Genomic DNA, 14,981 nt, shown 5'->3' on the forward strand with positions numbered 1-14,981 from the left:
TCATATGCATAGACTAGACATTTTTTAAAATTAGCAATCAAGTCTCCTTAATAATTTTAAAATCCTGTTCCTTTAATAATGGCCTCTCCCAAACTATCTTTCATTTTTACCTGAAATTGTGCTATTATTATAGTGTAGTCTGCTATTATTGTAATGTAGTCTATAAGCATGATTCCTGCTTATTACAAATGAACACATTGTAAGTTATATGACAACCGCTACCCAAACGCCAATGACTAACAGTAGGGAGGGCCTTCTGGTAACCCAACTCAAACCACCAACACGTGTTCTTTTATTTATACCTTCAAGTTTTCTTACAAATCAGTAAACAAAATAAAAACAAGAAAGTGCAAGTGTACAATAAGAAACCTAAAATCCCATTTCAAAACATAAGTAGAACATGCGATCACAAATCATTTACACTACAAATATACACATAGATGAAAATGTTGGTGGGGGGAAATGGTGGCAGGGGGGGAATCAGTTTCTAACTTAGAACATTCAGATATATATAAACAAATAAAGATTTAGTTGGAGGCTCTAGACTCTAGAGAGGTAAAGTGTGCCATCAAGTCTATTTTGACTCCCGGTGACCACAGAGCCATGTGGTTTTCTTTGGTAGAATACAGGAAAGGTTTACCCACGCAGTATGAGATGATGCCTTTCAGCATCTTCCTATATCACTGCTGCTCAATATAGTACCAGTGGGGATTCAAACCGGCAACCTTCTGCTTGTTAGTCAAGCATTTCCCTGCTGCGCCACTTAAGGTGATTGGGAAGATATACCAGTTAAGAAATCTGCAGGACTTCCTTGATTTTGGAATAACCTGCTCTACCAAGTTCTTCACTCCATATGAGGAACATCCCAGGTCCTACAGAACTATTGATATCTACTAGAAGGCTTTGCCTTATTCAATAGCTGTGCTGTTTCCATGCTTGCAGCTGCCAGTACAAATAAAATGTTCCTTTTTCGTCAAAATGTGATAGGTTTTGACTCAACATTTTAACTTGTAAGTAAAATATTGTTGTAAAATGCTATGAGAGATAGACATCTTCCACATTTTAATGTGAATATACCTGGATTGTAGATGCAACAAGCTTGCTGATAGTTACTTAGAAGCTTTAATCAATAATCTAGCCATCTATGAAGGGGCCAGATTGCAAGACAAAATATATTTCTGATCCCAGCCTGTCTAGAGCAGTGAGATTGTTTCAAAGTTTCTTCCTTCAGGGAACCCCTGTCCACACCAATCATCTGCTGAAGGAACCTTGAATGTTGAGCATGAAACTGCAACACATTGCTGAGGATTCTGACACATGTTTTAGGAAACATATACTCCATTCATACGGAGCACATACCAGGCATACTAGGTCCTACTATTGCTTCACTTGACCCAAGGCCTATAATCCACTCAATACTCTTCCGCAGCTGCACAGGGCAAGGGAAGATTGATAATAGTTGGCAAGTTGTTTTTAAGGGACTGTCTGCCATCACTAAATTTTCTCATTAAGGAATCTCTGATAAGCTTCTGAGGCTGCCTGAAATGCTGATGGAAATCCAGTGGTCTTGACCCAGAGCCTTTGGATAGGGCAGAAATGAAATGAAAGAGAGAGAAGGGCCTGGACCTGGAGAATAAAGAAGTTGGCCTTCTCTACCCTGAAGTTCTGTGTATGCAGAACAAAATGAGCTTGTTCTAGTGTATCTGATGTAAGTGGGGTGCATTGCATTATTCTGCGATAATCACAGACATTAATGCCACAACTGAGGGTAAGAGCCTAAGTGGGAAATTAAATTAAGTATATATACCTACTGCTGAAATCAAAATCATCTGCACTATCAATATGATTAAAATATATCCAAGAATTTTATTTGGGGAGGAAATGGTGCCCAAATTGAATCAGATAATCAATTTTTAAAAAATAAATTCTGTTATCATGGACCCAAAAATAATTGTTCAATCTCTAGTATCTGAACAGTTTGCTATCAATATTAAAATAGTAAGCCTGAAGATCTATCACTCTCTTCACAATTGCAGCTGTGTGTGGTGCAAAGGAACTAAACAAAAAGCCAGTGTGGTTAGCTTGAAGTGTCGAGGGCAAGGCTCCACCTCTCATATGGCCATGAGCTCCTTGGGTGGTCTTGGGCACATACAATGTCTCATGTTTCCCCATCTGCAAAGTAGCAAGACCAACCTGCTTCACAAGGCTGTAAGAACAAACAATGAAGAATGAACGATCCTGAGCACACTTTTAGAAGCAAGTCAGAAGCCCATCAGGTGATCCTCCAAGCAATTATGCTTACAAAAAAGGTGTGAGAATGCCCCAAAAACACATCAAGGGTGAGGGGCTGCACTCTTTCACCACATTAAAATGCACCCACATAGATAGTTTGGCTAACTAGCCAGACACCAAAAATTAATCATTCCTCTCTCTTCAATACAAAATGTACATTCTGGACAGAAATGTAAGCCTGAGTTGCCACCGGCTCGTCTGGTGGCTACTCAGGGACGGGCCTTCTCCATTGCTGCCCTGAGGCTTTGGAACACACTTCCTGCTGAAATAAGAGCCTCTCCGTCTCTTGCAACTTTTAAAAGGGCAGTCAAGACGCATTTGTTCACCCAGGCTTTTAATTAGACACTGTTTTAATTGTGTTTTAATAGTTTTAACTTTTTAATTTTAATTGTTGAAATGTTTTAATCTTTTTTTGGCTGTGTTTTATTGTTTTGTAAACTTCCCAGAGAACTTGTGTTTTGGGCGGTATAGAACTAACTAACTAACTAACTAACTAAAGAGTTGAGCTGAAATGACTTATCTTGTTTCATGTGTTTTGTGAGCATCAAAATGAAACCATTTTTGTTGATTTCTAAAGCACTTGTTAATACATTTGCACTGTTTTGATATGCCTCTTCCCCTTTCACCCACACATTCTTCAGCTTCATTTGCTCTTACTCCTATTTAACCCTATTGGCTATGGTGACTATGACTATGCTGATGATACCACAATACTACAGCTGACGTGATGATATCATGGACACTCAAAACAAACATGACTTGGATCTTCACAGCCAGCAAGGTTCAAGAACAAGGACTATGACGGCAAAGGAAGAGGAAGAACATTAATTTTTTTTTAAACCCAGCAACCAGGGAAACAAAAGGTCACCAAAAAGTATCTAAACAATGCAAATGTTTGGGGAGGCAATTATTTGCCTGCACGGAATGTGATACTTTCAAAGCAAATGCTGAAAGCAAATGATTGACATCTGTTAAAGTGTCCTCAACATATTTTTTTCTCATTGGAACACCAAAAAAGCGTAGAAAATATGAACTATCAGCTCCTGTTACATACCACACACTCCCCTCTCACACAGACACTGTATGCGTCTCTATAGCTGCACCTGGTGCCATCATGAACAACTTGATTCATAAACACAACATCTCCGGTTTCCTCAGACTGGCAAATCAGCTCACACTTCTGAGCATCTGCAGCAAAATAAATACATACACAAATGGGAATATGTACAGATTGTTTAGATAAAAGTACCCCTCAGTATCGTGTACTGCAGCTTCCTGAGAGTCACAGCTGCCATTGTGTTTAAGCTGCTAGCCTTTATGCTTGTTGAAAAATGCTTCTAAATATCTCCATGATGTTCTATTCCCTCTCCTTATTTACAAAGAAATTAATCACCACACATTCAAAACTGCTGAAAATATCAAACATGGAAGCATAAACATCGTAGCTTACTATCTGCAAATATACATAATCTGCATCATCTTATTACGACTACAAAATCTGAATATATTTTGCACTGGCGAAATGGGTCATAGATCAAGAGATCATCTAGTTAACTGAAATGCAGGCAACTGATATTCTACTAGTCTCCTGTAGAAGTCACTGTAGTGAATCCAACAGATTTTGCAATTGCAGCAGTAGCAGTCTTTCAGCAGTACAGAACCTGAGAACTGTAACTAAAACTTTAAGTAAGGGACAGATGTCAGCTTCTGTACCACAACGAGGGTAGAATATGCCTAGATTGGTGGGTTCATATGACACACCCAATCTCAGCATCCCCTTCCTGATACCAGAAGCAGGGCTTATGCATGTGCTCAGGCTATGGCGGCTTGGCTAAAGCACCGGTTCCCTACTATGTTTGAACACAGGCAATATAAAAAGGCAGAAGACAAAACCAATTTTTAAAAACTAAACACAAAACACAATAATGAAAATCAGGTAAATTAAGAGCTTGTTGAAAATATAATGCCTTCAGCCAAAAAGCAAGGAAGCATAGCTTGCATTCTGCACATGTCGAAACACATTCCTATTGGCTGCTACTGGAAATCACCACTTATCCCAAAACCGATGCAAGTGCCTGAAGGAGCAGTGGAACTCGCAGCCCAACATTTCACCCAATATATGGATTGGGTTCACTCCGTGCTGGATGCTCCATGATGCTTCTATTGAAAAGTAAATTTCACATCTCACGTTTTTATTGTCAGATATCCAAAAGTCCCATTTTCACCTTTCGCAGTGTTTAAGGCATATTGGACTACATGTGTTTCATAGCTAGAATGAAGTGTCTTAACCATCATGGGTTACACTTTTCATCCTCCATCTTTAAAAAAAGATATTAAAAATACTCTAATTAAACGTTTTGAGGAATTGGGATGTCTTTGACCATGGCTATATCAAATTTCTAGCTAGGGTGGAAATAACCTAATATGGCAAGGATCTTTAGTAATACTTTTAGTTTCATTATGCATTATACACAAAATTTCTCCTAAGGCATATGCATGCTCTGGACTCATTCAGGAGCCATGTCTTTGCAGTGTCACAGATTCATCTATGACAAAGACATCAACCAACTCAGAATCTATTCTCAGGGCACAGTTTTGTAACTTACCATCATGGTGTTCATAGGGAAGCCAGGTATGCTTAGAGTTCTGGTGGGTATAATAAGAGTTCCGCTTGGAACATTGCTGGGCACGAAAATCCTCATAGGGACCCCGGCACTCTTCAGTATTGCAGACCTGGTACTCGTATGTGGCACCTGGGCAATGGCGCCCTCCATAGGCTGGACTGGAAAACAAAACAAAAAAGACATTGGTTAGGAAGCATTGCATTTATATTTCACAAACCAGAAACAGCATTCAGTTTGATGCTTGCACTCCCTAGCCCTTTTGTTTCTTTATGTCAGAATCTTGCAGCCTTTGCTTGAGGAAACCCAAGGGTTGGGAAATGAGAGCATTAGGATTTTGGATGGACGATCATTTCCCCCACCTCCACACATACAAAAGCTGCAAAGCAGGGGAAGAAAGAAGGGCCCTGGAGTGTTCCAACATTTTTGAGTTTGCTTTGCTTCTCTCTGGTCTACAACTTGCATAAATCCTCTCCTTTTAAGAGGGAAATTCCCTGCTAGACACCATTTGCCAAATGTCAGATTATCTAGCAGAAGACCAAACTTACGGTGGGTTGTTGCAGTTCCTGCTGCGGGAGCGTACCCCACCCCCACAAGTCCTGGAGCAGGAACCAAATTTGGACCAGGAACTCCAGCTGCCATCTTGGCTGTAAGGTTGATCTGAAGTCTTCCAGATGCAGTGACCCTTGAAGCACCACTGGAACAGGAGAAGAAACAGGGGTTACCTGAACACCTGCCTCTTCATAACTGTCCAGTGTTAGTGAGGAAAGCAGTTCTACAGCCACGGAAGCACCCGGCTTTACAACATGGTTCGGAATCTGTTTCTCCCACTCTCATTGGTCAGGCGGACAGTGACGACTGTGAAGTCACGAAACCTTAAAGTAATAGAGAAAGGTCTCAGGGGGCCTGGGTGGCACAGTGTATTCATGAAACAAGCCTGTCACCTCTGGAGCACCAAAATGAATATGGTGGCACCAATCACAAATGGAAACCACACTGGGGTCAGCACTTCTATCCTAGCTCTTATCCTTTGTGTCCAAAGTCTGCAGTATTTGCTTGGGAAAGCTCAGATACTGGAATGGGAAGATAGAGGATACACCTGCAATTGTGTTTGCCGTAGCTGCAGTAAGCATTTAAAAGTGTGGACAACAGGTGCTAAAAACTCAGTGTGCGTATACCAGCGAACTGCTGCCAATCAAGATTCCCTGACATGAGACCATGGAACTTCAGTGATGCACAACTGCCCTTCACCCTTGACAAGGTTGCTGCAGGGAACACTACTGTAAAACCACTATAGCCACAACACACACAATGGCTAAGCAGTGCAATAATTATTAACATTATGTTGATATATACATTTAAATGAAATATGAATACTTTTTTTAAAACCAAAAGGTGCAAAGCAATCTTTTCAAATCAAAGCAATTTATGACAGAACTAAATATCCTAAAACAGTGCAATTTCATTTTAAAGCCAACAGGGTCCTCAACAGAATCTGAGGTGGGTTTGCCTGGGGAAGGGACTCCCCTTTTCAAGTGCTGCCATCAAAAAAGGCCTATTTTCAGGGGAAGTTAGCCTCACTTCTGATAGGGGTGGCACCAGCAGCAACACTTCATCTGCCGAGATACAGAGGGAGCACATATGGAACCCAGGCCACAAAGATACATATAAAAGACCAAAAGCAGCCCCTTGAATTTAGCCCAGAAACAAATTGGCAGACAGCTGAGCTCATGAAGGATGGGGTTGCATGCTCCCAGGGATAACATCTGACAAGAGTTGCATTATGGGCCATATTACTACTGCTATTCTTCTAAGACTGGGGGCAAAGGAGATAGGAACAATGAGAGAAATTATCATGCAAGTAAGAACAGAGGTTGTCATTTCATGCTGAAGTAAATGTGGGAGTAAACTGAGAAGTAGATGCAAACATATCATGGGATGAAAAGCTTCTCACAGTGGAGTGTGAAGAGGAAGCTCAGCAGATCCGTACTCAGTTTCTGTGTTTCCCCATCACTCGTTGTCTATAATCATCTAGTACTTTTGTGCTGATTTTAAAAAACATGTTTTCCAGTGTGCAAGGTATCAAGGAAGCCTCAAACCTTGCTCTCGCCGCTGCACCACTGCCACCTTGAACTACATATAGTAATTTTGGCAAAAGGTGTTTGTATGCGCAGTGCTTGTGACTGTTATAAGGTAAGAAAGGTGTATGCACAGAAATGTGGAATGCTGCTAAATGGGTACAAGCTAGTGAATAAATATTCATATAAATATAGTGTGGGGTGTTTGTGTGCTCACATGCCAGAGTTTGTGGCCAGAGGTCAGATATTCCAGCCTTCAACTGAAAGTGAAACTCATCAATATCCTATTCAACAGTATGGGTACCTTGCCTGATGCACACTCAGTTCCATCCAGGGGTGGACCTTTCTTCGTTTTACAGAAGTAGGGATTATCTGGATGGCTGCACCATAGCTGCTTGCAAGGGTCAAAAGTTCTGAACTGTCAGAAAGAAAAAACACGGACGCAAAAAAGGTAATATATCTGTACATTTAAGCTGGCAGAAAGTACAGGAAGTTCATCCATATGCACTTCTCAACTTACAATTTAGCACAGGAATAGGTAAGCATCCTATACAGGAGAACCTCTTTATTCACGGGGGTTCAATTCTCCACTACTACCATGGATACGGAAACCGCGAATAAAGAGACATTGAGGCAATGGGATTGCAGGGGTTAGATTCCCGAAGGTCAAGAAAATGTTCCATAAAAGGGGGAAATGGCCCTTTATAGTGAGAAGTGGCATACTGTGATCTGCAGGTTGCCAGCAGCACAGCAATGTCCTTCAATAGAAAAAATTGGCCAAAAATTGTGGGGTTTTGCCCTTTTTTCTGCAAAAGGAGCCATTTTGAGGCTCCTGATCTCAAAATGGTTGCTGGAAATGACTTCTGAGGTCATTTCTGCCCACCCCAACCCACAGATATGAGAAAATTAACCCCTTAGTTTCCTTTCCCCCCACGTATACCAAGGTTGGCTGCCAATTCCCCTACCACAGATACGCGAAACTATGGATAACAAGTCTGCGATTAATGAGGTTCTCCTATATATACACCGCCCAGAGATCAAAGTTTGGGCGGTATATAAATGTGATAGATAGATAGATAGATAGATAGATAGATAGATAGATAGATAGATAGATAAAATTATAATTCCTACTAAAAAGCCTCAAACAAAAAGCAGTGACTCACATACTGTGCAGTGTCCTACTGGCATTTTAATTCAATATTCATGCAGTTGCACAAGAGCGCTATTTCACAAATGCCATAATTGCACACTGTTGCATGATGGTATGACCATTCCAGCATTTGCAATGTGTTAAAGGTACACGTTTCGTACAAGATGTCAAACAGAGGATGAAACTTCTCAAGATCCACTTGCCCCTCGCTACCCCTTAGATATCCTTTTCTTAACAAGTTTCATCTTCTGACATCTTGCATGAAACTTGGGAGCCAATCCTCACTTTCTGGTTAGTACACCTGTATGGTATGCTTTGTTTGTCTCATTACATAAGAACATAAGAACAGCCCTGCTGGAACAGGCCCAAGGTCCATCTAGTCCAGCATCCTGTTTCACACACTGGCCCACCAGATGCCAGTAGAAGCCTACAGGCAGGAGTTGAGGGCATGCCGTCTCTCCTGCTGTTACTCCCCTGCAACTGGTACTCAGAGGCATCCTGCCTTTGAGGCTGGAAGTGGCCTATATCCACTTACATTCACACACTATATTTTTATGTGTACACTTAATATACACATTATATTTTTATTAATGATGTTTTATGTGTACACTTTAATTTGTGAACTGACCCTTAACAAGGTGTTTTTTCTTCATGCTAAAGCAGATGGAAGGAAGAAAAAGCAGGCCCTGCCAACAGGTTTTCTATACTCACAGCTGTGCATGTTTTGTAGCCCACACCAAAATCAAAGCGGCACTGCTCATCCATTGAGTAGTTGATTCCTGGCAGTTCCGGCAGCTTGGGCCACTTGTGCTCAAAAGGATCATCCAAGAGGCAGTCATAGGAACTGCAACACAAGACAAAAATCACAAGTTCTGTTTCTTGAAGCTTGAACATCATCATTTGACAGCTGTTCCAAGGTCTCTAAACTCATAAGCAATTGGGTATTCTAGGTATGACTTTATCCATCTTCCAGTTATAAATATATCCTGCTTCCATGTGGACTATCCCACCCCAATCATTCATTAAATAAATTTTTCTTATGTAAACCTACTGTATGTAACGGTTCAACTCCTGTTTGCTACATCGGGACCAGTGGTAACGATGGAATGCAGCCTGCACCAATGGTGCCATAATGCTCCCCATGCTCGTCTCATCTGCACATCGGTTACCTTGGCCATCATGTTCCATACCTAACCTGTTAAAAAGATCTGTAAGTGGTGTTCCTAAGATATATGAAGCAGTAAATAATGAAAACGCAGTAACCTTTACTATCACATGCTCATTTACCTATATGTACAGCTAATGTCAACACAACCTTAGCCACCATAACAACCTGGCCTGACTTTATACTCACAGGTCGGGTTCATATGCAACACCAAACCAGAGTTAAATGGCGCAGAGGCTGGAACTCCATTACGACCGAATGTGTGGTTTCATGGCAAAAGCGACCTTTGGTTTGCTTCGCCAAATTCCTAATTGAACCTTTGGTTAGCACAAAAGTTCACCACCAATACTTACAATTTGGCCACCGAAGCATTACATCTGGACCAGACATTGCCACAACCATGGTTCCATGATGATTTTCAAACCACAATCATAGAGGTGGGGGGTGCAGACCCACCCAGGGACATGGCAGCTCTATGCTAGAGGTGCTTCTTGCTGGCTGCCTCTCAGAGGATCAGAGGGGAGAGAACTGTTAAGCAAGTTCTCTAATGATGCCTGACAGCAAAACATCCCATTCTCCCACGGACTACTCTCTCACGAGAGTTACAGGCCATTGGTACTCTACATTGAGCCAGGATGTTGTTTGGAGGAAAGCCATGCGGATGGGTACCATGGTAACGGCTCTCCCAGTCTTCATGACTGCAGCAAAATTTCTGTCAAAGTGTGCCAGCTGCCAGCTCATATGCCCATGTGGACATATGCACGCTTGCCTGTGCCCTATAACAGCAACCCTGCTATCCCGAGGTCACTAAAAAATGGGGGCTCCCCCCCCGCCAATACCCCGCACTGGCAGATCTGCATATGGCACAACGCCGGGCCAGACCTGGGGATTTTGAATGGGTTTAAAGGTCCATCCTAGTACTTACCCTGTCTGTGCATGTGGCCATGCTATGCACATGGAGCATCAAAATCTCCTTTGGGTGTCTTCAAGGCTTCACAGGGAATTGGGGGGGGGTGTTCAGAGATTCTATTATATCTTTTATTATTGAGAGTTGGGGACCCCACACAAGTGAGTTGGCTCAACTCATCATACAGCCTGAGGGGAGACCAGCACCCTCACAATCGCATGGCCTTCCCCAGTAGACTGGCCCTCTCATGAGAGGGCAAGCCCACCAGCAGCAAGCTGCCGGTGGAGTTGGATGCCAGTTGTGTCTGCATGGACTGTTTTGTCAGAGTTATCCCTCACATCCAAGGTTACAGTGGGACAGACCCCCCAGCATCCTTTGCCCTCCCTCATCTATATATCACCTCCCAGAAAGTCACCATGTTCCCCTCCCTTCCATGAGTAATAGGGAAATATCCCTCCCCAGACCCCTGCCCCCACCCCCAAAATTCTGCCTGTGCAGGACTATCAGGGTACAGGACTCTTTGGGGGCCCTTTCCCTGCCAAGGGTGGGCGATGCGCTCCAAAAATGCACAAGCACACTTGACACACCACCTTTGAGATCATGGCCAATCGCAGCTGCTCCGCTGACATGCCAACGCTTAGCCCACAGTCTGGCTATGAAGCTTGTTGGGATCAGCCTTGACAGCCGAGCAGCAAGAAGGGGCTCCCCTCTTCTGGAAATGGAGGTTGGTAGGCTGTGGTTTGATGAACATCCTTAATGCGATTCATGGTTTCAAATTGAAACTGGGGGTTCGCCAATCTCTGGTTTGGCATTACGTATGAACCCATCTACAGCATTAAAGGCCCAAGACCATAAGCAGTGCTACAAACTTGGACTCCATCCCGATTCTCTCTAGGTCATATGACCTGCCAATCATCATTTTCTCACTCTTGTCCACATGATTCATTCCTATCTAGCTCCATCCCACATTCTGACATTATGTATGAAGTCAGATCACAGAAATGAGGCTAGCTAGATGAGAAAGGGAATGTGCTGGGGGTCACCAGCCTACTAAAATGGTTTCAACCACTACTTACACAGAAAAAAAAAAGTTCTTGCAAGCACATTGCTTCCCAAGCATAATCATATATGTACTGAATAAGAGTTGGGACCAGATGCTAACTTGAGGAGCCCACAGCAGACTTCTGACCAGACTATAGATGACAGTTCATGACCACCCCCTGCAATTGCCTGTATAGGATCATAGGAACATATGAAGCTGCCATATACTAAGTCAGACCATTGGTCTATCTAGTTCAGTATTGTCTACCCAGATGACTGGGAGTGGCTTCTCCAAGGTTTCAGGCAGGAATCTCTCTCAGCCCTATCTTGGAGATGCCAGGGAAAGAACTTGGAACCTAGATGCTCTTCCCAGAGTGGCTCCATCCCCTAAGGGGAATATCTTACAGTGCTCACACTTCTAGTCTCCCTTTCATATGCAACCAAGGAGGACCCTGCTTAGCTAAGGGGACAAGTCATGCTTGCTACCACAAAACCAGCTCAGGGCCATTTGAGAGCAATTGCATAAACATCTATCAGGTTCCATAGGTGGGTTAACAACACCTCACAGTCAGTGTTATTAAAGGCTACTGGATAGTCTCACATGATCAGCAGGGTACAATTTCCTTCATTTATTGCAAGCCCTTGTTAGAAACTAGACTGGCACAGATCCAGGTATTTAATATTCTTCAAGTACATATGAGACTGAAAGGTGACCAGAAGTTCCATGACTGTATTCCAAAAGGGAAAATTGGAGGACTAAGTGGTGCATGGTAAGGGAAACACCATCCAAAAATGTTTCTTGAGCAAGAGCCTGATATTAAAATTCTTATTAATCTGACAGTATTTAAGAGCAGCTAGCACTAAGGGCCCTCAGTGTACTGTCAAGGTTGCAAGCAAGAACAACCATGACAACAATATGTGACACAGAACACGCACAGAAAAAGAAAAAACTTACACATGTCCAGTCTCATGGGCAACCACAAATGCTGAAGAGAATCCATCCTCATGGTTGAGAGTGCAACTGCGCAGCGGGTGGCACATGCCTGTGACAGGAGCATACCCTGGAATAAGGGAAAGTTGCAAAACAGAGAGAAAGAACAAAAGTGGGGGGACACACATGAGAATGAAGAAACCACATGCTGGAGCTGTTACAGCATATTTCACACCCAACTCCCTGTGTGGCACATGAGCCTCACAGCTGCATGGGAACACAAATGAAACCCATCAGATGTTCAGCTGCTCATATTTCATGAAACAAATATGCTTGGAAGGTATACAATTATACATTGTTTAAATCTCACCACACACATGTGCACCATACTATAATGGTTTCGTGTTCATTCCTATTTTGCATTCTCAAAAATTAAACAGCTGAGAAGATGTTTAAATAATCTAGCAGCAACTATACAACAAGCCAAATGCAGCTTACTAGCCACAAATTGTGACCCCCAATGCTTGGGCAACCCTTGTGTTCCTGTATCCCTAGGCAGGCAGCAGAAGTGGGAAGTTCAGTGAATCTCTGGTGGACCACCATACATGGCTGTGGACTACTTTCAGCTTGATGAGTCATAAATTGTGCAGTCTTATGGTGGAGAACACAGCAAATCACTAGCAAGTGAGGGAGATTAAGGTACAATGCGCATCTTATGTTTCTTAGCTATATGAAGATTTTGATTTGCAGATCTCAGACTTGGGAAAATGAAAATGTGCCAAGAATTAGACCAGAACTTGTTACTGACAGCTCCTAAAATGCAACTAGCATTAAGATGGAAAGGTAGTTATCTACCATCCATTAAATCATGGTTTGAAAAGTCTTGGGAAATTTTAGTTATGAATAAGAGCTCTGATTAAAGAAGCAAATAATCTGTTTTATATGTTAATTTTCTTGAAGTGTGTTCCTTACTAATCCAAGTCTGCAAAAACTTTACACAAGTGACTATTAACACATAGTTCATATTTATTTTCTGAAAGGAAAAACTGAATATCATCTGTAATCTGTAGTGCAATGAAAAGCTGATTGGCTTTTGTTTGTAAAATAGGAAGTCCTGAAAATTCAGGGGGGAAAGACTGGGGTACTAGCCATCCTCAAATAAACAAATGGTTCTGCTGGAGGTGAAGGAGTTTGCATTTTAATTGATGTGTAAGTGTATGTCATAAAGTCCAATTCCTGACACCTGATCGCACGGAAAGATGTCAGACACTATATTTCTGATTCTCAGATAATGAGGACCTACAACAGGTGGGATCTGTTGCCTTCACGCTCTGTTTGCAAGCTTCCTAAAGATACATCTCTGGCAACTGTGAGAAACAGGATGCTTGATTAGATGGGCTCTTGGTCCGACTGGCAATTCTTAGGTTCTTACACTGAAATGAAATTTTCCTGGTTCTTTGCTCACATTTTAACTAAGTTCTCATCCCACCGAGTTCAAGAAAGATATGCAATGTTGTTAAAGCTGGCCCAATAGTAGTTTATAACATGAGACTGTCAACCTGGAAACCTACATAATAAACTACCTCTGGGGAAGCTGAGAATGTCACAGGTGATCGACTAGCAGCCTGCTAGGTAAATTCAGGTTGATTAAAGTCATCCTCATTACCTCTGGTTCCAATTGGAACTATTCTGGCTCCTACGTGCATGTAGAGTTCTCTCATTGTCAAGCACTATTTTAATTTAGATGGAATGGAGAGGTGCATTTGATCAGTGCCAATTTAGCCCTTGCTGCCTCCCTGCCACTGTATGCATGGTTAGTAGGATGGAGCAGAACCTGACACTTTGTGATCATAAGGCAAGGAGACCAAGTGGTCAATGCTCAGAGCCATGACAGGCAGAATGGGGAAGAAAGAGAAGAGATAGCAGCAACTCTTAAACAAGTTAAGATGCAATCTCCTCAGGCGCATCAGGTTACTGGTCCCAGCATAGAAGGCAGAGCCCATAAGAAGGGGTTCCAGGAGCCATCACCACTGCCACCATACCTCCTACACTGTCACTTCATCCTACATCTAGCTGAGTATTACAGCAACTCTCCAGGATTTCAGACAAAGGCCTTTCCCTCTCCTGCTCTCTTTCAAAATGCCCTCTCAAAAATACCCATCTCTCATGTCGCAACTGGCTCCACCCCACAACCCACCACCTTGAGATTAGGTGGTGGTTCTTGGCACTCTGTTTAAAATAAAAAATAAAAAAAAATCCACATACCTGGAACCCACCCACTCGCAAGCTACATTCTTGGAATCATAGTCAGTGGCATTGCAGCCAATTTCTCTCAATGGCTACAGACTCAAAGAATGAGACAAGATTTGTGCTTTGGGGTATTGCTGGCAACAATTATTCTCCTGCTTGGCACTGAATCTTTTAAATGTTTGTAGCACTGTAAGAACAGCACATCTGTGAAATAATGATGATTCTACTGCGAGAAGGGAAAACGAACACTACAAAGGAAGAAGCATAAACCAAAGACTTTGCCAAATATCTCAGCTGGTGAAGCATTTGGAGAGCAACCAGCAGGGTACAGCCTCCATTTTCAGTGAAGTCATCCTGGCTTTCATAGCCATGAACAGAACTCTCTATATAACACCTTACGTTCCTCATTTTGTCCATCTAAAGGCAATACCTCTTCACCAATCACACTATGTTTTCAAGTGATTAAACCATTCATTCTTGTTCTAATTTTTCCTGGAGGAGGTAGAAGAGTTTGCAATTCCTTTGCCAATATTGGTGAGCCAAGAC

General features: G+C 42.4%; 1 protein-coding gene across 6 annotated transcripts in view; it reads right to left on the minus strand.

The window, feature by feature from the left end:
* ADAMTS14 (ADAM metallopeptidase with thrombospondin type 1 motif 14) overlaps nt 1–14,981 on the minus strand; it is a 131,334-nt gene that overhangs the window by 34,365 nt on the left and 81,988 nt on the right. For all 6 annotated transcript variants that reach the window (XM_053310922.1, XM_053310920.1, XM_053310919.1 and 3 more), the window contains 7 exons: nt 12,210–12,315; nt 9,193–9,336; nt 8,853–8,985; nt 7,296–7,409; nt 5,462–5,610; nt 4,899–5,074; nt 3,347–3,480 (listed from right to left, as the gene is read on the minus strand). In XM_053310922.1, the coding sequence (XP_053166897.1) occupies nt 3,347–3,480; nt 4,899–5,074; nt 5,462–5,610; nt 7,296–7,409; nt 8,853–8,985; nt 9,193–9,336; nt 12,210–12,315 (956 nt within the window). The remainder of the gene's footprint in view (nt 1–3,346; nt 3,481–4,898; nt 5,075–5,461; nt 5,611–7,295; nt 7,410–8,852; nt 8,986–9,192; nt 9,337–12,209; nt 12,316–14,981) is intronic.

This window comes from Hemicordylus capensis, chromosome 3 (genome assembly GCF_027244095.1).
Source record: "Hemicordylus capensis ecotype Gifberg chromosome 3, rHemCap1.1.pri, whole genome shotgun sequence".
In the NCBI taxonomy this organism is placed as follows: Eukaryota; Metazoa; Chordata; class Lepidosauria; order Squamata; family Cordylidae; genus Hemicordylus; species Hemicordylus capensis.